The sequence below is a fragment of the Oncorhynchus tshawytscha genome, linkage group LG12 (genome assembly GCF_018296145.1).
Source record: "Oncorhynchus tshawytscha isolate Ot180627B linkage group LG12, Otsh_v2.0, whole genome shotgun sequence".
NCBI classification, from domain to species: Eukaryota; Metazoa; Chordata; class Actinopteri; order Salmoniformes; family Salmonidae; genus Oncorhynchus; species Oncorhynchus tshawytscha.
The window spans coordinates 2,199,713-2,221,651 of NC_056440.1; the positions used below are offsets into that span (position 1 = coordinate 2,199,713).

General features: G+C 44.6%; 1 protein-coding gene across 2 annotated transcripts; it reads right to left on the reverse strand.

The window, feature by feature from the left end:
* Positions 1–512: 512 nt before the first annotated feature.
* Positions 513–21,750, reverse strand: mccc2 (methylcrotonyl-CoA carboxylase subunit 2). 2 transcript variants are annotated; one of them, XM_042331178.1, is made up of 18 exons: positions 21,520–21,750; positions 17,491–17,557; positions 16,963–17,047; positions 16,718–16,819; positions 15,762–15,889; positions 15,455–15,567; positions 13,335–13,448; positions 13,041–13,105; positions 9,785–9,884; positions 8,929–9,024; positions 7,139–7,211; positions 5,382–5,458; positions 5,205–5,271; positions 4,615–4,771; positions 3,542–3,656; positions 3,033–3,118; positions 1,790–1,928; positions 513–1,357 (listed from the first exon to the last, which is right to left on the reverse strand). In XM_042331178.1, the coding sequence occupies exons 1-17, from the start codon at positions 21,655–21,657 to the stop codon at positions 1,811–1,813; spliced, it is 1,701 nt and encodes a 566-aa protein (XP_042187112.1). In that variant the 5' UTR covers positions 21,658–21,750; the 3' UTR covers positions 513–1,357; positions 1,790–1,810. The 2 variants fall into 2 exon arrangements, with proteins under 2 accessions (XP_042187112.1, XP_042187111.1); XM_042331177.1 differs by lacking the exon at positions 513–1,357 and having other exon boundaries at positions 1,611–1,928.
* Between the last annotated feature and the right edge of the window lie 189 nt (positions 21,751–21,939).

Below are 21,939 nucleotides of genomic sequence, written 5' to 3' on the forward strand. Positions count from 1 at the left end.
ATCCAAAATGTAGAGAAAATAGAAGCAACATACAAAAACCAGAGTTGGTTAGATAGAGACTCCCAGTTCCCAGAAGAGGTGTGACACGAATCCTGATGTTTGACCATATCAGAAGTAGTAGAGAGGCACGGAGTGTGATCAGGAGGACACTTGGGATTCTGACTTGAGGTTCCATTACTTATCTCTTGACTTTTAACACAAGTCTCCTTATTGACACTGATTAATGATTACAGATACAGTTTAACAAAGATGACAGTTTAGTAGTTTTTCCAGAACAAAATCTTTTTCTATGGTCAGTCACCACACACTACTGACAACGCTGCCTGGGGTTGTGCATTATACTGTTTCTACAAAATACATCATTGTCCCAAATGGCTCCCTATTCCCTTTAAAGTGCACTACATTTGACCAGGGCCCCCCATGGGGTAGTAGTGCACTACATATGGAATAGGGTTTCATTTGGGACGTCCTATACAGGATTCAGTCCTTGTATCACTACAGACTGGCTCCAGAGTCTGTCCTCTAGTGGGTCCGTGGATGTTCAGTCTGTCCTCTAGTGGGTCCGTGGATGTTCAGTCTGTCCTCTAGTGGGTCCGTGGATGTTCAGTCTGTCCTCTAGTGGGTCCGTGGATGTTCAGTCTGTCCTCTAGTGGGTCCGTGGATGTTCAGTCTGTCCTCTAGTGGGTCCGTGGATGTTCAGTCTGTCCTCTAGTGGGTCCGTGGATGTTCAGTCTGTCCTCTAGTGGGTCCGTGGATGTTCAGTCTGTCCTCTAGTGGGTCCGTGGATGTTCAGTCTGTCCTCTAGTGGGTCCGTGGATGTTCAGTCTGTCCTCTAGTGGGTCCGTGGATGTTCAGTCTGTCCTCTAGTGGGTCCGTGGATGTTCAGTCTGTCCTCTAGTGGGTCCGTGGATGTTCAGTCTGTCCTCTAGTGGGTCCGTGGATGTTCAGTCTGTCCTCTAGTGGGTCCGTGGATGTTCAGTCTGTCCTCTAGTGGGTCCGTGGATGTTCAGTCTGTCCTCTAGTGGGTCTGTGGATGTTCAGTCTGTCCTCTAGTGGATCTGTGGATGTTCAGTCTGTCCTCTAGTGGGTCTGTGGATGTTCAGTCTGTCCTCTAGTGGATCTGTGGATGTTCAGTCTGTCCTCTAGTGGGTCTGTGGATGTTCAGTCTGTCCTCTAGTGGGTCTGTGGATGTTCAGTCTGTCCTCCAGTGGGTCTGTGGATGTTCAGTCTGTCCTCCAGTGGGTCCGTGGATGTCTAGTCTGTCCTCTAGTGGGTCCGTGGATGTTCAGTCTGTCCTCCAGTGGGTCCGTGGATGTTCAGTCTGTCCTCCAGTGGGTCCGTGGATGTCTAGTCTGTCCTCTAGTGGGTCCGTGGATGTTCAGTCTGTCCTCTAGTGGGTCCGTGGATGTTCAGTCTGTCCTCCAGTGGGTCCGTGGATGTTCAGTCTGTCCTCTAGTGGGTCCGTGGATGTTCAGTCTGTCCTCTAGTGGGTCCGTGGATGTTCAGTCTGTCCTCTAGTGGGTCCGTGGATGTTCAGTCTGTCCTCTAGTGGGTCCGTGGATGTTCAGTCTGTCTTCTAGTGGGTCTGTGGATGTTCAGTCTGTCCTCTAGTGGGTCTGGATGTTCAGTCTGTCCTCTAGTGGGTCTGTGGATGTTCAGTCTGTCCTCTAGTGGGCCCGTGGATGTTCAGTCTGTCCTCTAGTGGGCCCGTGGATGTTCAGTCTGTCCTCTAGTGGGCCCGTGGATGTTCAGTCTGTCCTCCAGTGGGTCCGTGGATGTCTAGTCTGTCCTCTAGTGGGCCCGTGGATGTCTACATCCGGAACACTCCGAAGCGTGTCCTCTGTGTCGGGGCATTGAGTGTAGCACTGAGACTCATTCCCAGAACCAGACGGGTGTCAGCCGGGTCGATGATACCGTCGTCCCACAGCCTATCAGACGGGCAGAACAACATGGAAGATAAAACACAAGGTAAAACTCACAATAGATATTATTTTATTTATTTTAATTTTCTTTTGTATTTTATATTTTTTTAACTGCATTGTTGGTTCAGGGCTTCAGAGGTCTCCCTGTTGTATTCAGCATTTCACTGTAAGGTCTCCCTGTTGTATTCAGCATTTCACTGTAAGGTCTCCTGTTGTATTCAGCATTTCACTGTAAGGTCTCCCTGTTGTATTCAGCATTTCACTCTAAGGTCTCCCTGTTGTATTCAGCATTTCACTCTAAGGTCTCCCTGTTGTATTCAGCATTTCACTGTAAGGTCTCCCTGTTGTATTCAGCATTTCACTGTAAGGTCTCCCTGTTGTATTCAGCATTTCACTGTAAGGTCTCCCTGTTGTATTCAGCATTTCACTGTAAGGTCTCCCTGTTGTATTCAGCATTTCACTGTAAGGTCTCCCTGTTGTATTCAGCATTTCACTGTAAGGTCTCCCTGTTGTATTCAGCATTTCACTGTAAGGTCTCCCTGTTGTATTCAGCATTTCACTGTGAGGTCTCCCTGTTGTATTCAGCATTTCACTGTAAGGTCTCCCTGTTGTATTCAGCATTTCACTGTAAGGTCTCCCTGTTGTATTCAGCATTTCACTCTAAGGTCTCCCTGTTGTATTCAGCATTTCACTGTAAGGTCTCCCTGTTGTATTCAGCATTTCACTCTAAGGTCTCCCTGTTGTATTCAGCATTTCACTGTGAGGTCTCCCTGTTGTATTCAGCATTTCACTGTAAGGTCTCCCTGTTGTATTCAGCATTTCACTGTAAGGTCTCCCTGTTGTATTCAGCATTTCACTGTGAGGTCTCCCTGTTGTATTCAGCATTTCACTCTAAGGTCTCCCTGTTGTATTCAGCATTTCACTGTGAGGTCTCCCTGTTGTATTCAGCATTTCACTGTAAGGTCTCCCTGTTGTATTCAGCATTTCACTCTAAGGTCTCCCTGTTGTATTCGGCACGTGACAAATAACCTTTGATTTTAGCTACTCTTCATGATTCATTATAAGCACATTAATAATGCCTTCATCGACTGGGTGATGCTGATATCTCACCTAGCGCTGGAGAAGTACGGGCTTCCTTCCTCTTCAAACCGTTTGACGATGGGTTCCTTCATGGCGGCCTCCTGCTCTGCTGTGAACTGAACATGGGACATTGCATATATTAGTCCTGTAACATCTTAGATTAGCCCGATCCACACCTCCCCTTGGGGACCCCCAGTCGATCCACAGCTCCCCTTGGGGACCCCCAGCCGATCCAAATTCCCCTTGGGGACCCCCAGTGGAGTAATACTGACCTCCTGTCCTCTCTAGTCCGCTGGTCTCTAGATGTTAACCCACAGAGATGGTGGGGTAATACTGACCTCCTGTCCTCTAGTCCGCTGGTCTCTAGATGTTAACCCACTGAGAGATGGTGAGGTAATACTGACCTCCTGTCCCTCTCTAGTCCACTGGTCTCTAGATGTTAACCCACTGAGAGATGGTGGAGTAATACTGACCTCCTGTCCTCTAGTCCACTGGTCTCTAGATGTTAACCCACTGAGAGATGGTGGAGTAATACTGACCTCCTTGCCCTCTCTAGTCCGCTGGTCTCTAGTGATGGTCGCTAGTACGGTGGCAGCCTGCTCTCCACCCATCACAGAGATACGGGAGTTGGGCCACATGTACAGAAACCGGGGGCTGGAGGAGGGGAGGAGACATCTTGTTTACTGTACATGAGGAACCAAAGGTCCCTCTAGCTACCAGGAAAGAAGGACCTAATCCTAGGACCAAACCTCAGGAAAATAGTTCTGTCCATATAGGGCAGGGATCAACAATTAGATTCAGTCGCACAACATTTTTTTCTTGAGTGGATGGAGGCCGGAACATAATTACAAATCATTTCTAGACTTCAAATTGACCACAAGAATCCCAAAACAGATATGTCAGACTAAAAGAAAGTCATTTCAAATTGACCACAAGAATCCCAAAACAGATATGTCAGACTAAAAGAAAGTCATTTCAAATTGACCACAAGAATCCCAAAACAGATATGTCAGACTAAAAGAAAGTCATTTCAAATTGACCACAAGAATCCCAAAACAGATATGTCAGACTAAAAGAAAGTCATTTCAAATTGACCACAAGAATCCCAAAACAGATATGTCAGACTAAAGAAAGTCATTTCAAATTGACCACAAGAATCCCAAAACAGATATGTCAGACTAAAAGAAAGTCATTTCAAATTGACCACAAGAATCCCAAAACAGATATGTCAGACTAAAAGAAAGTCATTTCAGACCTTGTTTACAGTTGTGTCTCTATCATGTGCAGGAACACTTAGGAACAGATTTCTTATATTAAATCACTTAGGAACAGATTTCTTATATTAAATCACTTAGGAACAGATTTCTTCGTGTTTCTACACTCTTATGTCCAACAATTAAAACTCCACTTATTTATTTTTGCTCAGTACTTAGGAGGCCAGATAAACCCCCCCCACCCGGACCACCAGTTGGGGAACACTGATATAGGGTGGTGTAGTGTGTACTATGTACTATGTAGTATGGAGGGTATACCCGTAGGCTTGACAGGGCATGTCATTAGGACCTGCATTGTCGGGTGGTGTAGTGTGTACTATGTAGTGTGTAGGGTATACCTGTAGGCTCTGCCACACATGCCGTAGTTGCCCGCTCCGTACGAGCCGCCGATGATCACCGTGATCTTGGGCACGTTGGCACACGCAACCGCTGTGACCATCTTAGCCCCGTCCTTGGCGATGCCACCTGCCTCGTACTCCCTGCCCACCATGAAGCCTGCAGAGAGAGACAGAGAGGGGAGAGGACAGAGAGGGGGAGAGGACAGAGACAGAGAGGGGGGAGAGGACAGAGAGGGGAGGAGGACAGAGAGAGGGGAGGAGGACAGGGGGAGAGACAGAGAGGAGGACAGACAGAGAGGGGAGGAGGAGGAGGAGGACAGAGACAGAGAGGACAGAGGGGAGAGGACAGAGATGGGAGGGATGACAGAGGGGGAGAGGACAGAGGGGGAGAGGACAGAGAGGGGAGGAGGACAGAGAGGAGGGATGACAGAGACAGAGAGGGGGAGAGGACAGAGATGAGAGGAGGACGGAGGGGGAGGAGGACAAAGAGTGACACAGGGTCAGAGCACAAAACAAAAAGATGAACCATTGAACTTCATACACCCTGCCAGCCATGTTTTGTAGAAGGAATCCCTCTCGTCTGTACTTACCCGTGATGTTTTGTAGAAAGATAAGTGGAATGTTTCTTTGACAGCATAACTCTATGAAATGAGTTGCCTGGAACACAGTAATGCATTAGTCATTATGTACATAGTGGTTATTTTACTGTGAACTAAAAGATCCTACTGTCATCATGTGACAGATCAACATCAACGGCATAAACGTACTTTCTTAGCAGACTCTGAGAACAGGACTCCATTGTTACCAATGATTCCAACAGGGTAACCAAATATCCTGGAGAACCCTGTGAACAGACATGAGAATGAATCAATCACACCTGTACTACAACAACACACAGGTCTAATCACACCTGTACTACAAAACCTAAACCCCCAGGTAGTATAAACTGATAGCAACCAGCCTAAACCCCCAGGTAGTATAAACCGATAGCGACCAGCCTAAACCCCCAGGCAGCCTAAACCCCAGGTAGTATAAACTGATAGCAGCCTAAACCAGCCTAAACCCCCAGGTAGTATAAACCCCAGGTAGTATAAACTGATAGCAACCAGCCTAAACCCCCAGGCAGTATAAACTGATAGCGACCAGCCTAAACCCCCAGGCAGTATAAACTGATAGCGACCAGCCTAAACCCCAGGTAGTATAAACTGATAGCGACCAGCCTAAACCCCCAGGCAGTATAAACCGATAGCGACCAGCCTAAACCCCCAGGCAGTATAAACCCCAGGTAGTATAAACTGATAGCGACCAGCCTAAACCCCCAGGCAGTATAAACTGATAGCGACCAGCCTAAACCCCCAGGCAGTATAAACTGATAGCGACCAGCCTAAACCCCAGGTAGTATAAACTGATAGCAACCAGCCTAAACCCCAGGCAGTATAAACACATAGCGACCAGCCTAAACCCCCAGGTAGTATAAACCCCAGGTAGTATAAACTGATAGCGACCAGCCTAAACCCCCAGGCAGTATAAACCGATAGCGACCAGCCTAAACCCCAGGCAGTATAAACTGATAGCGACCAGCCTAAACCCCCAGGCAGTATAAACACATAGCGACCAGCCTAAACCCCCAGGCAGTATAAACTGATAGCGACCAGCCTAAACCCCCAGGTAGTATAAACTGATAGCGACCAGCCTAAACCCCCAGGTAGTATAAACCCCAGGTAGTATAAACTGATAGCGACCAGCCTAAACCCCCAGGCAGTATAAACACATAGCGACCAGCCTAAACCCCCAGGTAGTATAAACCGATAGCGACCAGCCTAAACCCCCAGGTAGTATAAACTGATAGCGACCAGCCTAAACTCCCAGGCAGTATAAACTGATAGCAACCAGCCTAAAACCCCAGGTAGTATAAACCGATAGCGACCAGCCTAAAACCCCCAGGCAGTATAAACTGATAGCGACCAGCCTAAACCCCAGGCAGTATAAACTGATAGCGACCAGCCTAAACCCCAGGTAGTATAAACTGATAGCGACCAGCCTAAAACCCCCAGGTAGTATAAACTGATAGCGACCAGCCTAAACCCCAGGTAGTATAAACTGATAGCGACCAGCCTAAACCCCAGGTAGTATAAACTGATAGGACCAGCCTAAACCCCAGGCAGTATAAACTGATAGCGACCAGCCTAAACCCCCAGGTAGTATAAACTGATAGCGACCAGCCTAAACTCCCAGGCAGTATAAACCCCAGGCAGTATAAACTGATAGCGACCAGCCTAAACCCCCAGGTAGTATAAACTGATAGCGACCAGCCTAAACCCCCAGGCAGTATAAACTGATAGCGACCAGCCTAAACCCCCAGGTAGTATAAACTGACAGCAACCAGCCTAAACTCCCAGGCAGTATAAACCCCAGGTAGTATAAACTGATAGCGACCAGCCTAAACCCCAGGTAGTATAAACTGATAGCGACCAGCCTAAACCCCCAGGCAGTATAAACTGATAGCGACCAGCCTAGTACTCACCTGTGACCACCGTATCTCCGTAGAAGGCTTTGAACTCATCAAACCGGCTGCCATCGACAATCCTGGCTATCACCTGGCAATCACACAGTAGAACACATTATAACACAACCTAACAGTCAATCCTGGCTATCACACAGTAGAACACAACAGTCAATCCTGGCTATCACCTGGCTATCACACAGTAGAACACATTATAACACAACCTAACAGTCAATCCTGGCTATCACACAGTAGAACACATTATAACACAACCTAACAGTCAATCCTGGCTATCACACAGTAGAACACAACAGTCAATCCTGGCTATCACCTGAACTTATCACACAGTAGAACACATTATAACACAACCTAACAGTCAATCCTGGCTATCACACAGTAGAACACATTATAACACAACCTAACAGTCAATCCTGGCTATCACACAGTAGAACACATTATAACACAACCTAACAGTCAATCCTGGCTATCACACAGTAGAACACAACAGTCAATCCTGGCTATCACCTGGCTATCACACAGTAGAACACATTATAACACAACCTAACAGTCAATCCTGGCTATCACACAGTAGAACACATAACACAACCTAACAGTCAATCCTGGCTATCACACAGTAGAACACAACAGTCAATCCTGGCTATCACCTGGCTATCACACAGTAGAACATATTAAATATATTATAACACAACCTAACAGTCAATCCTGGATATCACATAGTAGAACATATTAAATATATTATAACACAACCTAACCGTCCATTTAAAATGCCCCTGTGGGACATGGACCCCATAATAACAATGAACCAGTACAATAGGTGGTGTTAGCTCATCCAGACCCCTTGAACTCCCATAATAATAATGAACCAGTACAATAGGTGGTGTTCGCTCATCCAGACCCCTTTAACTCCCATAATAATAATGAACCAGTACAATAGGTGGTGTTAGCTCATCCAGACCCCTTGGACTCCCATAATAATAATGAACCAGTACAATAGGTGGTGTTAGCTCATCCAGACCCCTTGAACTCCCATAATAATAATGAACCAGTACAATAGGTGGTGTTAGCTCATCCAGACCCCTTGAACTCCCATAATAACAATGAACCAGTACAATAGGTGGTGTTAGCTCATCCAGACCCATTGAGCTCCCATAATAATAATGAACCAGTACAATAGGTGGTGTTAGCTCATCCAGACCCCTTGAACTCCCATAATAATAATGAACCAGTACAATAGGTGGTGTTAGCTCATCCAGACCCCTTGAACTCCCATAATAATAATGATAATGAACCAGTACAATAGGTGGTGTTAGCTCATCCAGACCCCTTGAATTCCCATAATAACAATGAACCAGTACAATAGGTGGTGTTAGCTCATCCAGACCCCTTGAACTCCCATAATAATAATGAACCAGCACAATAGGTGGTGTTAGCTCATCCAGACCCCTTGAACTCCCATAATAATAATGAACCAGGTGGTGTTAGCTCATCCAGACCCCTTGAATTCCCATAATAACAATGAACCAGTACAATAGGTGGTGTTAGCTCATCCAGACCCCTTGAACTCCCATAATAATAATGAACCAGTACAATAGGTGGTGTTAGCTCATCCAGACCCCTTGAACTCCCATAATAATAATGAACCAGTACAATAGGTGGTGTTAGCTCATCCAGACCCCTTGAACTCCCATAATAATAATGAACCAGTACAATAGGTGGTGTTAGCTCATCCAGACCCCTTGGACTCCCATAATAATAAGTACATTAATAAACGTGTGTGTGGGGGGGGGTACCTCTCTGACGTCAAAGTTGCGTTTGAGGTTGGCTCCTACGATGCCATACAGCTCCTCAGCTGGGTAGAGAGGCGCCTCGGGGGGCTCTGTGGTCACCTGGCAACACAGCGGGTCCATAACATGTCAATAGAAGGGCAACAAACCACGTACAACATGTTTCAATGACTTTATGTAGTGACGGCTCTTTATGTAGTGACGGCTCTTTATGTAGTGACGGCTCTTTATGTAGTGACGGCTCTTTATGTAGTGACGGCTCTTTATGTAGTGACGGCTCTTTATGTAGTGACGGCTCTTTATGTAGTGACGGCTCTTTTTGTTTCACATTTGTTTTTCTGAAGAAAAGAAATAGAACAAACATAAGCTACACAAGAAACAACTCCTTTGACGTCAAAAAACTATAGGCCTGTATCCCTTCTATATTTTGGTTGGGGTTTATATTTTCTTTCCAAAAACACTTGAGCGTTCCGTCTCTGGTCAACTCTCTCAGAATGAGAGAGTTATCGGCCCCCTGTATGCCGAGGTTATCGGCCACCTGTATGCCGAGGTTATCGGCCACCTGTATGCCGAGGTTATCGGCCACCTGTATGCCGAGGTTATCGGCCACCTGTATGCCGAGGTTATCGGCCACCTGTATGTTCTTGGTGTAGTTGAGGTTATAACCCACCTGTATGTTCTTGGTGTAATTGAGGTTATAACCCACCTGTATGTTCTTGGTGTAATTGAGGTTATAACCCACCTGTATGTTCTTGGTGTAATTGAGGTTATCACCCACCTGTATGCAGAGGTTATAACCCACCTGTATGTTCTTGGTGTAGTTGAGGTTATCACCCACCTGTATGCCGAGGTTATAACCCACCTGTATGTTCTTGGTGTAGTTGAGGTTGCGGACGGCCTTGCGAGCCAGGTGAAGGGCGTGGCTATCGTCTAGAGCGTAGTGGTCTGTTACGCCTGACTTCCTGTGGGACAGGAAACAAACACGGATCAACATTGGAGAGGAACCAGACCGAACTAATATCATACTGATACCTGCTCCATGGTACCATACAGTACCCACCATACCCAACTCAGACCATACAGTACCCACCATACCCAACTCAGACCATACAGTACCCACCATACCCAACTCAGACCATACAGTACCTACCATACAGTACCTACCATACCTAACTCAGACCATACAGTACCCACCATACCCAACTCAGACCATACAGTACCTACCATACAGTACCCACCCAACTACCCAACTCATACCATACAGTACCCACCATACCCAACTCAGACCATACAGTACCCACCATACCCAACTCAGACCATACAGTACCTACCATACAGTACCTACCATACCCAACTCATACCATACAGTACCCACCATACCCAACTCAGACCATACAGTACCTACCATACAGTACCCACCATACCCAACTCAGACCATACAGTACCCACCATACAGTACCTACCATACCTAACTCAGACCATACAGTACCCACCATACCCAACTCAGACCATACAGTACCTACCATACAGTACCTACCATACCCAACTCAGACCATACAGTACCTACCATACCTAACTCAAACCATACAGTACCTACCATACCTAACTCAGACCATACAGTACCTACCATACAGTACCCACCATACCCAACTCAGACCATACAGTACCTACCATACAGTACCTACCATACCTAACTCAGACCATACACTACCCACCATACCCAACTCAGACCATACAGTACCTACCATACAGTACCCACCATACCCAACTCAGACCATACAGTACCCACCATACCCAACTCAGACCATACAGTACCCACCATACATTACCTACCATACCCAACTCAGACCATACAGTACCTACCATACAGTACCTACCATACCTAACTCAGACCATACAGTACACCATACCCAACTCAGACCATACAGTACCTACCATACAGTACCTACCATACCCAACTCAGACCATACAGTACCTACCATACAGTACCCACCATACCCAACTCAGACCATACAGTACCTACCATACAGTACCTACCATACCTAACTCAGACCATACAGTACACCATACCCAACTCAGACCATACAGTACCTACCATACAGTACCTACCATACCTAACTCAGACCATACAGTACCTACCATACCTAACTCAGACCATACAGTACCCACCATACCCAACTCAGACCATACAGTACCTACCATACCCAACTCAGACCATACAGTACCTACCATACAGTACCCACCATACCCAACTCAGACCATACAGTACCTACCATACCCAACTCATACAATACAGTACCCACCATACCCAACTCATACCATACAGTACCTACTATACCTAACTCAGACCATACAGTACCCACCATACCCAACTCAGACCATACAGTACCCACCATACCCAACTCATACCATACAGTACTCACCATACCCAACTCAGACCATACAGTACCCACCATACCTAACTCAGACCATACAGTACCTACCATATAGTACCTACCATACCCAACTCAGACCATACAGTACATACCATACAGTACCTACCATACCTAATTCAGACCATACAGTACCTACCATACCTAACTCAGACCATACAGTACCTACCATACCCAACTCAGACCATACAGTACCTACCATACCTACCATACAGTACCTACCATACAGTACCTACCATACCATACAGTACCTACCATACAGTACCTACCATACCTAACTCAGACCATACAGTACCTACCATATAGTACCTACCATACCATACAGTACCTACCATACAGTACCTACCATATAGTACCTACCCTACCATACAGTACCTACCATACAATACCTACCATACAGTACCTACCATACCTAACTCAGACCATACAGGCATCTATTCATATAACACCTGGTCATCCCTACTGCCTCTGATCTGGAGGACTCACTAAACAGAGAACATCCCTGGTCATCCATACTGACTCTGATCTGGAGGACTCACTAAACAGAGAAAATCCCTGGTCATCCCTACTGACTCTGATCTGGAGGACTCACTAAACAGAGAAAATCCCTGGTCATCCCTACTGACTCTGATCTGGAGGACTCACTAAACAGAGAACATCCCTGGTCATCCCTACTGCCTCTGATCTGGAGGACTCACTAAACAGAGAACATCCCTGGTCATCCCTACTGCCTCTGATCTGGAGGACTCACTAAACACACATAATGCGTTTGTAAATTATGTCCTAGTGTTGGAGGATGCCCGTCTGTCCGTAAATACATTTTTAAAAACAATAAAATTGTGCTGTCTGGTTTGCTTAATATATGACTCAACTCCAGCCACTTTAATAATGAAAATGTATGTAAAATGTATCACTAGTCACTTTAAACAATGCCACTTAATGTTTACATACCCTACATTACTCATCTCATATGTATATACTGTACTCTATACCATCTACTGCATCTTGTTTACATACCCTACATTACTCATCTCATATGTATATACTGTACTCTATACCATCTACTGCATCTTGCCTGTGCCGTTCTGTACCATCACTCATTCATATATCTTTATGTACATATTCTTTATCCCTTTACACTTGTGTGTATAAGGTAGTAGTTTTGGAAATGTTAGGTTAGATTACTCGTTGGTTATTACTGCATTGTCGGAACTAGAAGCACAAGCATTTCGCTACACTCGCATTAACATCTGCTAACCATGTGTATGTGACAAATAAAATTGGATTTGATTTGATTTGAACTTTTACGAACTTTGACAATTGAGTACTTTTTCGACCACAGAAGGGACCAATGCTGTATTTGTATTTATTATGGATCCCCATTAGTTCCTGTCAAGGCAGCAGCTACTCTTCCTGGGGTTTATTATGGGTCCCCATTAGTTCCTGCCAAGGCAGCAGCTACTCTTCCTGGGGTTTATTATGGGTCCCCATTAGTTCCTGCCAAAGCAGCAGCTACTCTTCCTGGAGTTTATTATGGATCCCCATTAGTTCCTGCCAAAGCAGCAGCTACTCTTCCTGGGGTCCAGCAAAATTCAGGCAGTTTATACAATTTTAAAAACATTACATTCACAACACACTGCGTGCCCTCAGGCCCCTGCTCCACCATGATGTCATACTGCCTGATACCTGCAGTGAAGATCCGCCCCTCCAAGATCCTCAGCAGAGACGGTCTCCCCTGTTGCTGCTTTTACCTGAAAAACAACACAACGCATCAGTTCTACACAGTAGGGTTGCCATGATACAGCAGGGTTGCCATGATACAGCAGGGTTGCCATGATACAGCAGGGTTGCCATGATACAGCAGGGTTGCCATGATACAGCAGGGTTGCCATGATACAGCAGGGTTGCCATGATACAGCAGGGTTAAGACACATCATTTTCTAAATGATGAATATCTATAATACGTTATCTAGTTCTCACCAGAGGAGGTCCTCCCAGGAAGATGGTTCCTTGTTTCCTGACGATGATACTCTCATCAGCCATGGCTGGAACATACGCTCCTCCCGCTGTACACGACCCCATAACCACCGCTATCTGGAACAACACATATACAAACTGTACACGACCCCATAACCACCGCTATCTGGAACAACACATATACAAACTGTACACGACCCCATAACCACCGCTATCTGGAACAACACATATACAAACTGTACACGACCCCATAACCACCGCTATCTGGAACAACACATATACAAACTGTACACGACCCCATAACCACCGCTATCTGGAACAACACATATACAAACACATACACTGAACAAAAATATAAAGAAACCATTTCTAAGATTTTACAGTTCATATATCAGCCCATTTAAATTAATCAATCTATTGATGTCACATGACTGGGCCACAAAAAAACACCCTCTAAAATGCAGTTTTAACAACAACACAATGCCACAGTTTTTGAGGGAGTGTGCAATTGGCATGTTGACTGTAGGAATGTCCACCAGAGCTGTTGCCAGAGAATTACATTTTAATTTCTCTACCATAAGCCGCCTGCAACGTCGTTTTAGAGAATTTTGCAGTATGTCCATCCGGCCTGACAACCATGGACCACGTGTTTGGTGTTGTGTGGGCGAGCAGTTTGTTGATGTTAACGTTGTGAACAGAGTGCCCCATGGTGGTGGTGGGGTTATGGTATGGGCAGGCATAAACTACAGACAACGGACATGGAACTCGATGGCAATTTGAATGCACAGAGATACCGTGACGAGATCCTGAGGCCCATTGTCGTGCCATTCATCCATCACTTCATGTTTCAGCATGATAATACACGGCCCCATGTCACAAGGATCTGGACACAATTCCTGGAAGCTGAAAATGTCCCAGTTCTTCCATGGCCTGAATACTCACCAGACATGTCACCCATTGAGCACGTTTGGGATGCTCTGGATCGAGGTGTACGACTGCGTATTCCAGTTCCCGCTAGTAACTTCACACAGCCATTGAAAAGGAGTGGGACAACATTCCACAATCAACAGCCTGATCAACTCTATGTGAAGGAGATGTGTCAAGCTGCATGAGGAAAATGGTGGTCACACCAGATACTGACTGGTTTTCTGTTCTTCGATGGGGGCGGAGGGCGGAGTCTGGTCACACATTACATCTAGATCTGAATATCCATGGTGCTCAGTACTATGATTGGAAAAGTGAAAATATATAATTCACAAGTGATAAACTAATATTGTAACCCATCAGATTATTCTTGATTTAAATCTTGTCTTTACATATACTAAATAATATATGTGTGAAATTTGTTTCTATTTAGAATGGACCATTATCATGCACCTGTCTTGAAACAGGGGCAGAGGAAAAAATGTAATCTATACACTTAAATAGAGAATGGAGGACACTTTTCCCCGTGGTTCATTTTCCTTCCAGCCAGGTAGGCTATACTCCTGTTTTAAAGAGAAGCAATGTGCTTAATATTAGCAAAGTTGAGAAATAAATATAGTAGGCCTAGCCAATAGAAAGCTGATCCTCCTCTTTTTAGTAGAGGCCATCACTCTGTTTTCTCACACAATCAAAAATCACATGTATTCAGCACAACAGCGGTAGACCTTACCGTGAAATGCTTACTGACGAGCTTGTTGTATTCGGCGCGTGAGACAAATATAATTCTATTTTATTTTTGATTTGATATTGTATCGTAATTACCAGCACTAATTATGGGTCAGACTCTACTCCATCTTTCAAAATATGACCTGTGTAAAAAGGTTGCAGTCTAGTTGTAAAGTTCACAGTGTGTATACTCCTCTCCCCACCGGAGACTGGGGTTCAATCCCCACTCCAACCAGCCCATATGATTTCGTCTGTTTAAATTGTGTGTAAATATACACTCAAAAATATATATATTTTTTAAAATACACATTACCTGTGCTATTCATTACCTGTGCTATTCATTACCTGTGCTATTCATTACCTGTGCTATTCATTACCTGTGCTATTCATTACCTGTGCTATTCATTACCTGTGCTATTCATTACCTGTGCTATTCATTACCTGTGCTATTCATTACCTGTGCTATTCATTACCTGTGCTATTCCGTCTGAGGAGAGGCGAGCCTGGTTGAAGAAGATCCGTCCAAAGTGGTCTCTGTCTGGGAAGACCTCGGCCTGTCTGGGGAGGTTGGCTCCTCCGGAGTCCACTGCAGAGGCACACAATCACAAATCAATCCCTATTACTTGACCCCTAGTCCCTGACCCCTAGTCCCTGACCCCTAGTCCCTGACCCCTAGTCCCTCCTGAGTCCACTATAGGAGACAACCACTGGGAGAGTGTTACATACGTACATCAGCTATCCCCATGCTGCCACCAGTATAGAGAAGGAGAGGGCACTCACCCAGGTAAATGCATGGCAGGTGGTTCTGCTGAGCTATCTCCTGGGCTCGGAGATGCTTTTTCACTGTGACTGGGTAGTAGGTGCCTCCTTTCACTGTGGCGTCATTAGCAACAATAACACACTCCACCCTGGAGGGAATGTGGCAGATGACCAGTCAGAAGAGTAGATAACAATGAAAGGCGCTGCTGGAACAATAAGCATTAGGTCTGAAACCCACCATCTTCCAGGACCTGTGTTTACAGTACTCTACAGTGCAATACCCGTGCTCTACCACACGTCTACGGCACTCTACAGTGTTAACAGTACTAGTGTTTACAGTGCTAGTGTTTACAGTGCTAGTGTTTACAGTACTCTAGTGTTTACAGTACTCTAGTGTTTACAGTACTCTAGTGTTTAAAGTACTAGTGTTTACAGTACTCTAGTGTTTACAGTGTCAACAGTACTCTACAGTGTTTACAGTAATCTAGTGTTTACAGTACTAGTGTTTACAGTACTCTACAGTGTTTAGTGTCTACAGTACTCTAGTGTTTACAGTACTCTACAGTGTTTACAGTAATCTAGTGTTTACAGTACTAGTGTTTACAGTACTCTAGTGTTTACAGTACTAGTGTTTACAGTACTCTACAGTGTTTACAGTACTAGTGTTTACAGTACTCTACAGTGTTTAGTGTCTACAGTACTCTAGTGTTTACAGTACTCTAGTGTTTACAGTACTCTAGTGTTTACAGTACTCTAGTGTTTACAGTACTCTACAGTGTTTAGTGTCTACAGTACTCTAGTGTTTACAGTACTCTAGTGTTTACAGTACTCTAGTGTTTACAGTACTCTAGTGTTTACAGTACTCTACAGTGTTTAGTGTCTACAGTACTCTAGTGTTTACAGTACTCTACAGTGTTTAGTGTCTACAGTACTCTAGTGTTTACAGTACTCTACAGTGTTTACAGTAATCTACCCACCCTGAGACTCTGCCAATCCCTGTGATGATGCCTCCTGCTGGAACCTCCTCTTTCCCATAGAGCTCATATGCTGCAAACTGGGAGAATTCCAGGAACGGAGACCTGCAGAGAGAAACACCGTAAAGGATAACCTTCGAACACACAGGAACCCTCAGACCTAGAAACGTCAAAACAAAGTGGTGGCGGAGCCTCTACAGAGGATAAATCTACAACTAGGTGTTCAGAGAATAGTCCTGTGTGTTTACCCTGGGTCCAGCAGTCTGTCTATGCGTTCTCTGGGGAGGAGCTTCCCTCTGGAGATGTGTAGCTTTCTGGCACGTTCTCCTCCACCTGGTCAACACATTATCAGACAGGCAGGTCAACACATTATCAGACAGGCAGGTCAACACATTATCAGACAGGCTGATCAACACATTATCAGACAGGTTGATCAACACATTATCAGACAGGCAGGTCAACAGACAGGCTGGTCAACATATTATCAGACAGGCAGGTCAACACATTATCAGACAGGCAGGTCAACAGACAGGCTGGTCAACACATTATTAGACAGGCAGGTCAACAGACAGGCTGGTCAACACATTTTCAGACAGGCAGGTCAACAGACAGGCTGGTCAACAGACAGGCTGGTCAACACATTATCAGACAGGCAGGTCAACAGACAGGCAGGTCAACAGACAGGCTGGTCAACAGACAGGCTGGTCAACACCACATTACTAATTCTGTTAACATTCAAAAGAGTTTTCACATGTGAAGGTGCCAACTTAACTTACCCAATTTGATTTTCTCTGATCTGCCTTTCAACTCATCAACAAGGACTTGCATTCGTTCATAGTTTTCCTGAAAAGATAGATATCAAAATGTCAAATGCCATAGTGTATTAGTGTAGTATGAGTGGGAGCTTCCGGAGCAGGTTATAAACCAGGCAAGGACTAGCTAGTATCCTAGCTATTCAAAATCTCTCCTAGTCAGGCCATTCCTCTGTTGCAGCTGTCTGGGGTGTTATTAGAGAAGATACAGTTTGGCTTAGCACAGAGAATATACCCAACCTTAACTTGGCGATACTTCCTCAATTCCCAACTTAGAAGAGTACTGTCAAGAGAATTTTCAATCCCAATGATGATAACTAAACAATTATTTCAGCTTTGACCAATTCCCCAAGGTTTGTAAGACCCTGGGTTTAATAATAATTAGGCAAAGTCTCAGATTCTGCAAAAGGTTCATTCTTTATTCAGACTCTGAAGTCAAAAATGAGATCACAGTCATTTTATAACTCACAAAGACACACCAGTAGAAACTCCACCTCCCTTTGGGTGGGCTCTAGTTTTTCCCCGATTACTAACATAATTTCTCATTATCTTCAAGTCATTCCTAACAGTTACTCCCCCTTACCTAAGTTGGGGAGGCCTCTTTCCTGTTATTTGGTTTCAGAGTTATCACAAGTCGACAGTTCAGTTGGCCTTGAATGTCTCAACTCTACCCAGCTCATATTGAGAAATAGTAACACAATGGTCTAGTCACACACATTATGGAATTATGACTCTAACACATTTCATACAATTATATGATTTCAGGGTGGAATCCTTTAGTCATTACTTTAACCATATAAATTCCTTTATCAACTACCAATGTCTTTTACGTCCATGTTTAGTTGCAGGGGGTTCGGAAAAAAACGTTATTAAATTAAATAAGCTTTCTCTTTTTAACCTTGTTCTGAACACCTCCAAAACAAAGGTCATGTGGTTTGGTAAGAAGAATGCCCCTCTCCCCACAGGTGTGATTACTACCTCTGAGGGTTTAGAGCTTGAGGTAGTCACCACATATAGGTACTTGGGAGTATGGCTAGATGGTACACTGTCCTTCTCTCAGCACATATCAAAGCTGCAGGCTAAGGTTAAATCTAGACTTGGTTTCCTTTATTGTAAATCACTCCTCTTTCACATTATCTTATTGCCCTTTGGGCTGTTGTCTGAGCCAAATAATGTTTGTACCATGTTTTGTGCTACTACCATGTTGTGTTCCTACAATGTTGTTGTTGTGTTGTTACCATGCTATGTTGTTGTCTTAGGCCTCTCTTTATGTAGTGTTGTGGTCTCTTGTCGTGATGTGTGTTTTGTAGTTTTTATCCCAGGCCTCCGTCCCCGCAGGAGGCATTTTGGTAGGCCGTCATTGTAAATAAGAATTTGTTCTTAACTGACTTGCCTATAGAAGGTGAAGTAATCCAACAACGTAGACACCACCATCAAGTCTATTTCAAATGTACTGATCTGGACAGGTGGGTGTCCACCCCAAGGTGCCACCTATCACCATGACACCTGTCACCATGACACCTGTCACCATGACACCTGTCACCATGACACCTCACCTGTCACCATGACACCTGTCCAGATCAATGTGAGAACATTTGAAATAGACTTGATAGTGGCTTACACATTGTTGGATTACTTCATGGAGCATAAACAGTTTTAATTTAATAAGGGAATATTTTCTAAATTCAAAACGAACCACCTGCAACTAGACATGGACATTTAGGGAATTGAAGAACTATCGCCAAGTAGTGGTGTTGTGTTTGATAACCGGAGCTACGAGGTGTGGATCCAATCAGTGTGCCGATCTGTATCGCTTTATCAGAAGCACGTGATCAATGACGTCCGAAGCTTTGTTTCGTCGAACAAACACTTGGTTTGATATTGATTTAGTTGACTTATTTACCATGATGGCCTACCCCGGTTAAACCCAGCGACGTTGAGCCTAGTTAAATAAAGGTTGAATTCAATAAAAAAATGTTAAAAAGATGAGCATCATGGCAGCAACACTAGGTGGATCCCATCCACACTAAAACTTCCGGTTTTTGAATTTTGCCTTCAAAATAAAAGTCTGCGGTAAAACGCTTTGTATATTATTCTAAATCCATATTTTTTCGCAGCTTTGCATAGTGGAGAATGTTAAAATTATGTTAAATAATATTTATAGCTACATTGGGGGGGAAATGTATACTGAAAGAGAATTACTACTTTATATAAGATAAAGAATATTATAAGGCGGAGCACATTGAGGAATGGTTGGAGCTTAATGAATGTCAAGACCATAATAGCCTACTGATTGTACGGTTCCTGTTTATTTACTGGTGTTATTGTTCACGGAACAATTTTGAAATGAAACGTCATTCTACTGACAATGTTTGTCTATGGAGATTCCATGGCTGTGTGCTCGATTTTATACACCTGTCAGCAACAGGTGTGGCCGAAATAGCCAAATCCACTTATTTGAAAGGGTGTCCACATAGTTCATACACTATATATAACTAAGTAACTTCATGTTCAAACTCACCTGTTTTGTATTCTAGGGACTCTAGTGAGTAGACTGGAACCTAGTTTTATGGACACCAGTGTGGTTTTCCATGGTTTAAAAAAAAAATGTATATCTTTATTTAGGGAATTGTCAAGTCAGTTAAGAACAAATTCTTATTTTCAATGACGGCCTAGGAACAGTGGGTTAACTGCCTGTTCAGGGGCAGAACGACAGATTTGTACCTTGTCAGCTCGGGGGTTTGAACTTGCAACCTTCCAGTTACTAGTCCAACGCTCTAACCACTAGGCTACCCTGCCACATGTACAGTGCAATATTTATACAATATAGTGTCCAGGCACCCTACTTTAAGCTGTTTGACCACAGTTAAAGGCCACCAACATTCTGTATTATTCAGAGCCCCGTGAAATGACACCATATATCCATTCTACAGACCCTATTGAGTCACTCCCTACATTACTTTTATTGCGTCACCTAGAAACATTTTTGCTCTATAAACCAAGATTATGTATTTTATAAACAGTGATTTGCATTGGGGTCATTTGTTTGACCTTGGAACATGTTTTAAACCCCAACTTGTATGCAAATGTAACTTTAAAACGAATCACTGTTAATGTTAAATACACGTTTCTTCTTCATATTATTATTTTGAGTAAATACACGTTATTACCTGGGGGACTTTTAATTTTAAATATTTCCGAAATTCCATGACCCGGAAGTACTTTTTTAAAGCGTTGCTGAGGAGACGCTGTCTGACCAAAAGCATTTGCCCTTCTCAATGGCTGGCCAACGTTAAGCAAGCTAGCTATCCCGGGTTAATTACAGTACATGTTAGCAAGCTAGCCAGCCAGCTAGCCCTGGTTAATTACAGTACATGTTAGCAAGCTAGCCAGCCCTGGTTAATTACAGTACATGTGAGCTAGCTGGTGGTACAGGGGGTTGAAACGCATAATGTAAGCAAATGACAATAAGCCAGCTAATTTAGCTGGAGAGCATTACTACACTTATTGAGAGTAAGTCAGTTCCAAGGGCAGTCCGAGCCAGCAGCGTTTCACCGTGATACCTTTTCCTCTCCTCCACCACCACCTTCTCCTCCACCACCTACCCCTCCAACACCACCTTCACCACCTTCACCTCCACCACCTTCACCTCCTCCACCTTCACCACCTCCTCCAGCTTCACCTCCTCCACCTTCTCCTCCTCCACCCCTCCTCCACCACCTTCACCTCCTCCACCACCTTCACCTCCTCCACCTTCACCTCCTCCACCTCCACCACCTCCCCTCCTCCACCACCTTCACCTCCCCCACCACCTTCACCTCCTCCACCTCCACCAGCTTCACCTCCACCTCCACCAGCTTCACCTCCTCCACCTTCACCTTCTCCTCCTCCACCTTCACCTCCTCCACCTTCTCCTCCTCCACCTCCTCCACCACCTACCCCTCCAACACCACCTTCACCTCCTCCACCACCACCTCCTCCACCACCACCTACCGCAAACTCCGCGGACTGTGTGTCAGGCTGTGTACCGACGGCTGCGACTCGGTCACCGTGGTAAAGTCGTGTTGTTGCTACTGGCAATCCTCTGCAACGGAGCAAGGTCAGCCATGGCCTGAAAGTCTGAAGAAGCATGTTTTTGACAGCTAACTAACTAACCACCCTAGTTAGCAAACCTGCAGAGATATTTGTTGTTGTTCGACCCACAAGCATTGATCAACCAAAGTATGTTAATGTACCGCCGCCTACTGGACGGGAGTGGGAAAATACATCTAAACACGGGGGAAATGTAACAAAACCACTAACAAATTCACTGACCAAAACAAATAACATTTCAATCCTTGGCAATTTAATTTGTATGTATTCTTATTCTTCTCCCTGACATATTTCTTATTTTTCCTGTTGTGTTTTGAGGAG

What these genes read in the sequence shown, in the direction of transcription:
- mccc2 (XM_042331178.1), bottom strand. Translation starts at nt 21,657, where the DNA reads ATGCTTCTTCAGACTTTCAGGCCATGGCTGACCTTGCTCCGTTGCAGA. An exon ending in CCTGCCATGCATTTACCTGG is followed by an intron (nt 15,568 to 15,761) that starts GTGAGTGCCCTC and finishes GTGCCTCTGCAG; the next exon opens with TGGACTCCGGAGGAGCCAAC. An exon ending in TCCTGGGAGGACCTCCTCTG is followed by an intron (nt 13,106 to 13,334) that starts GTGAGAACTAGA and finishes GTTGTTTTTCAG; the next exon opens with GTAAAAGCAGCAACAGGGGA.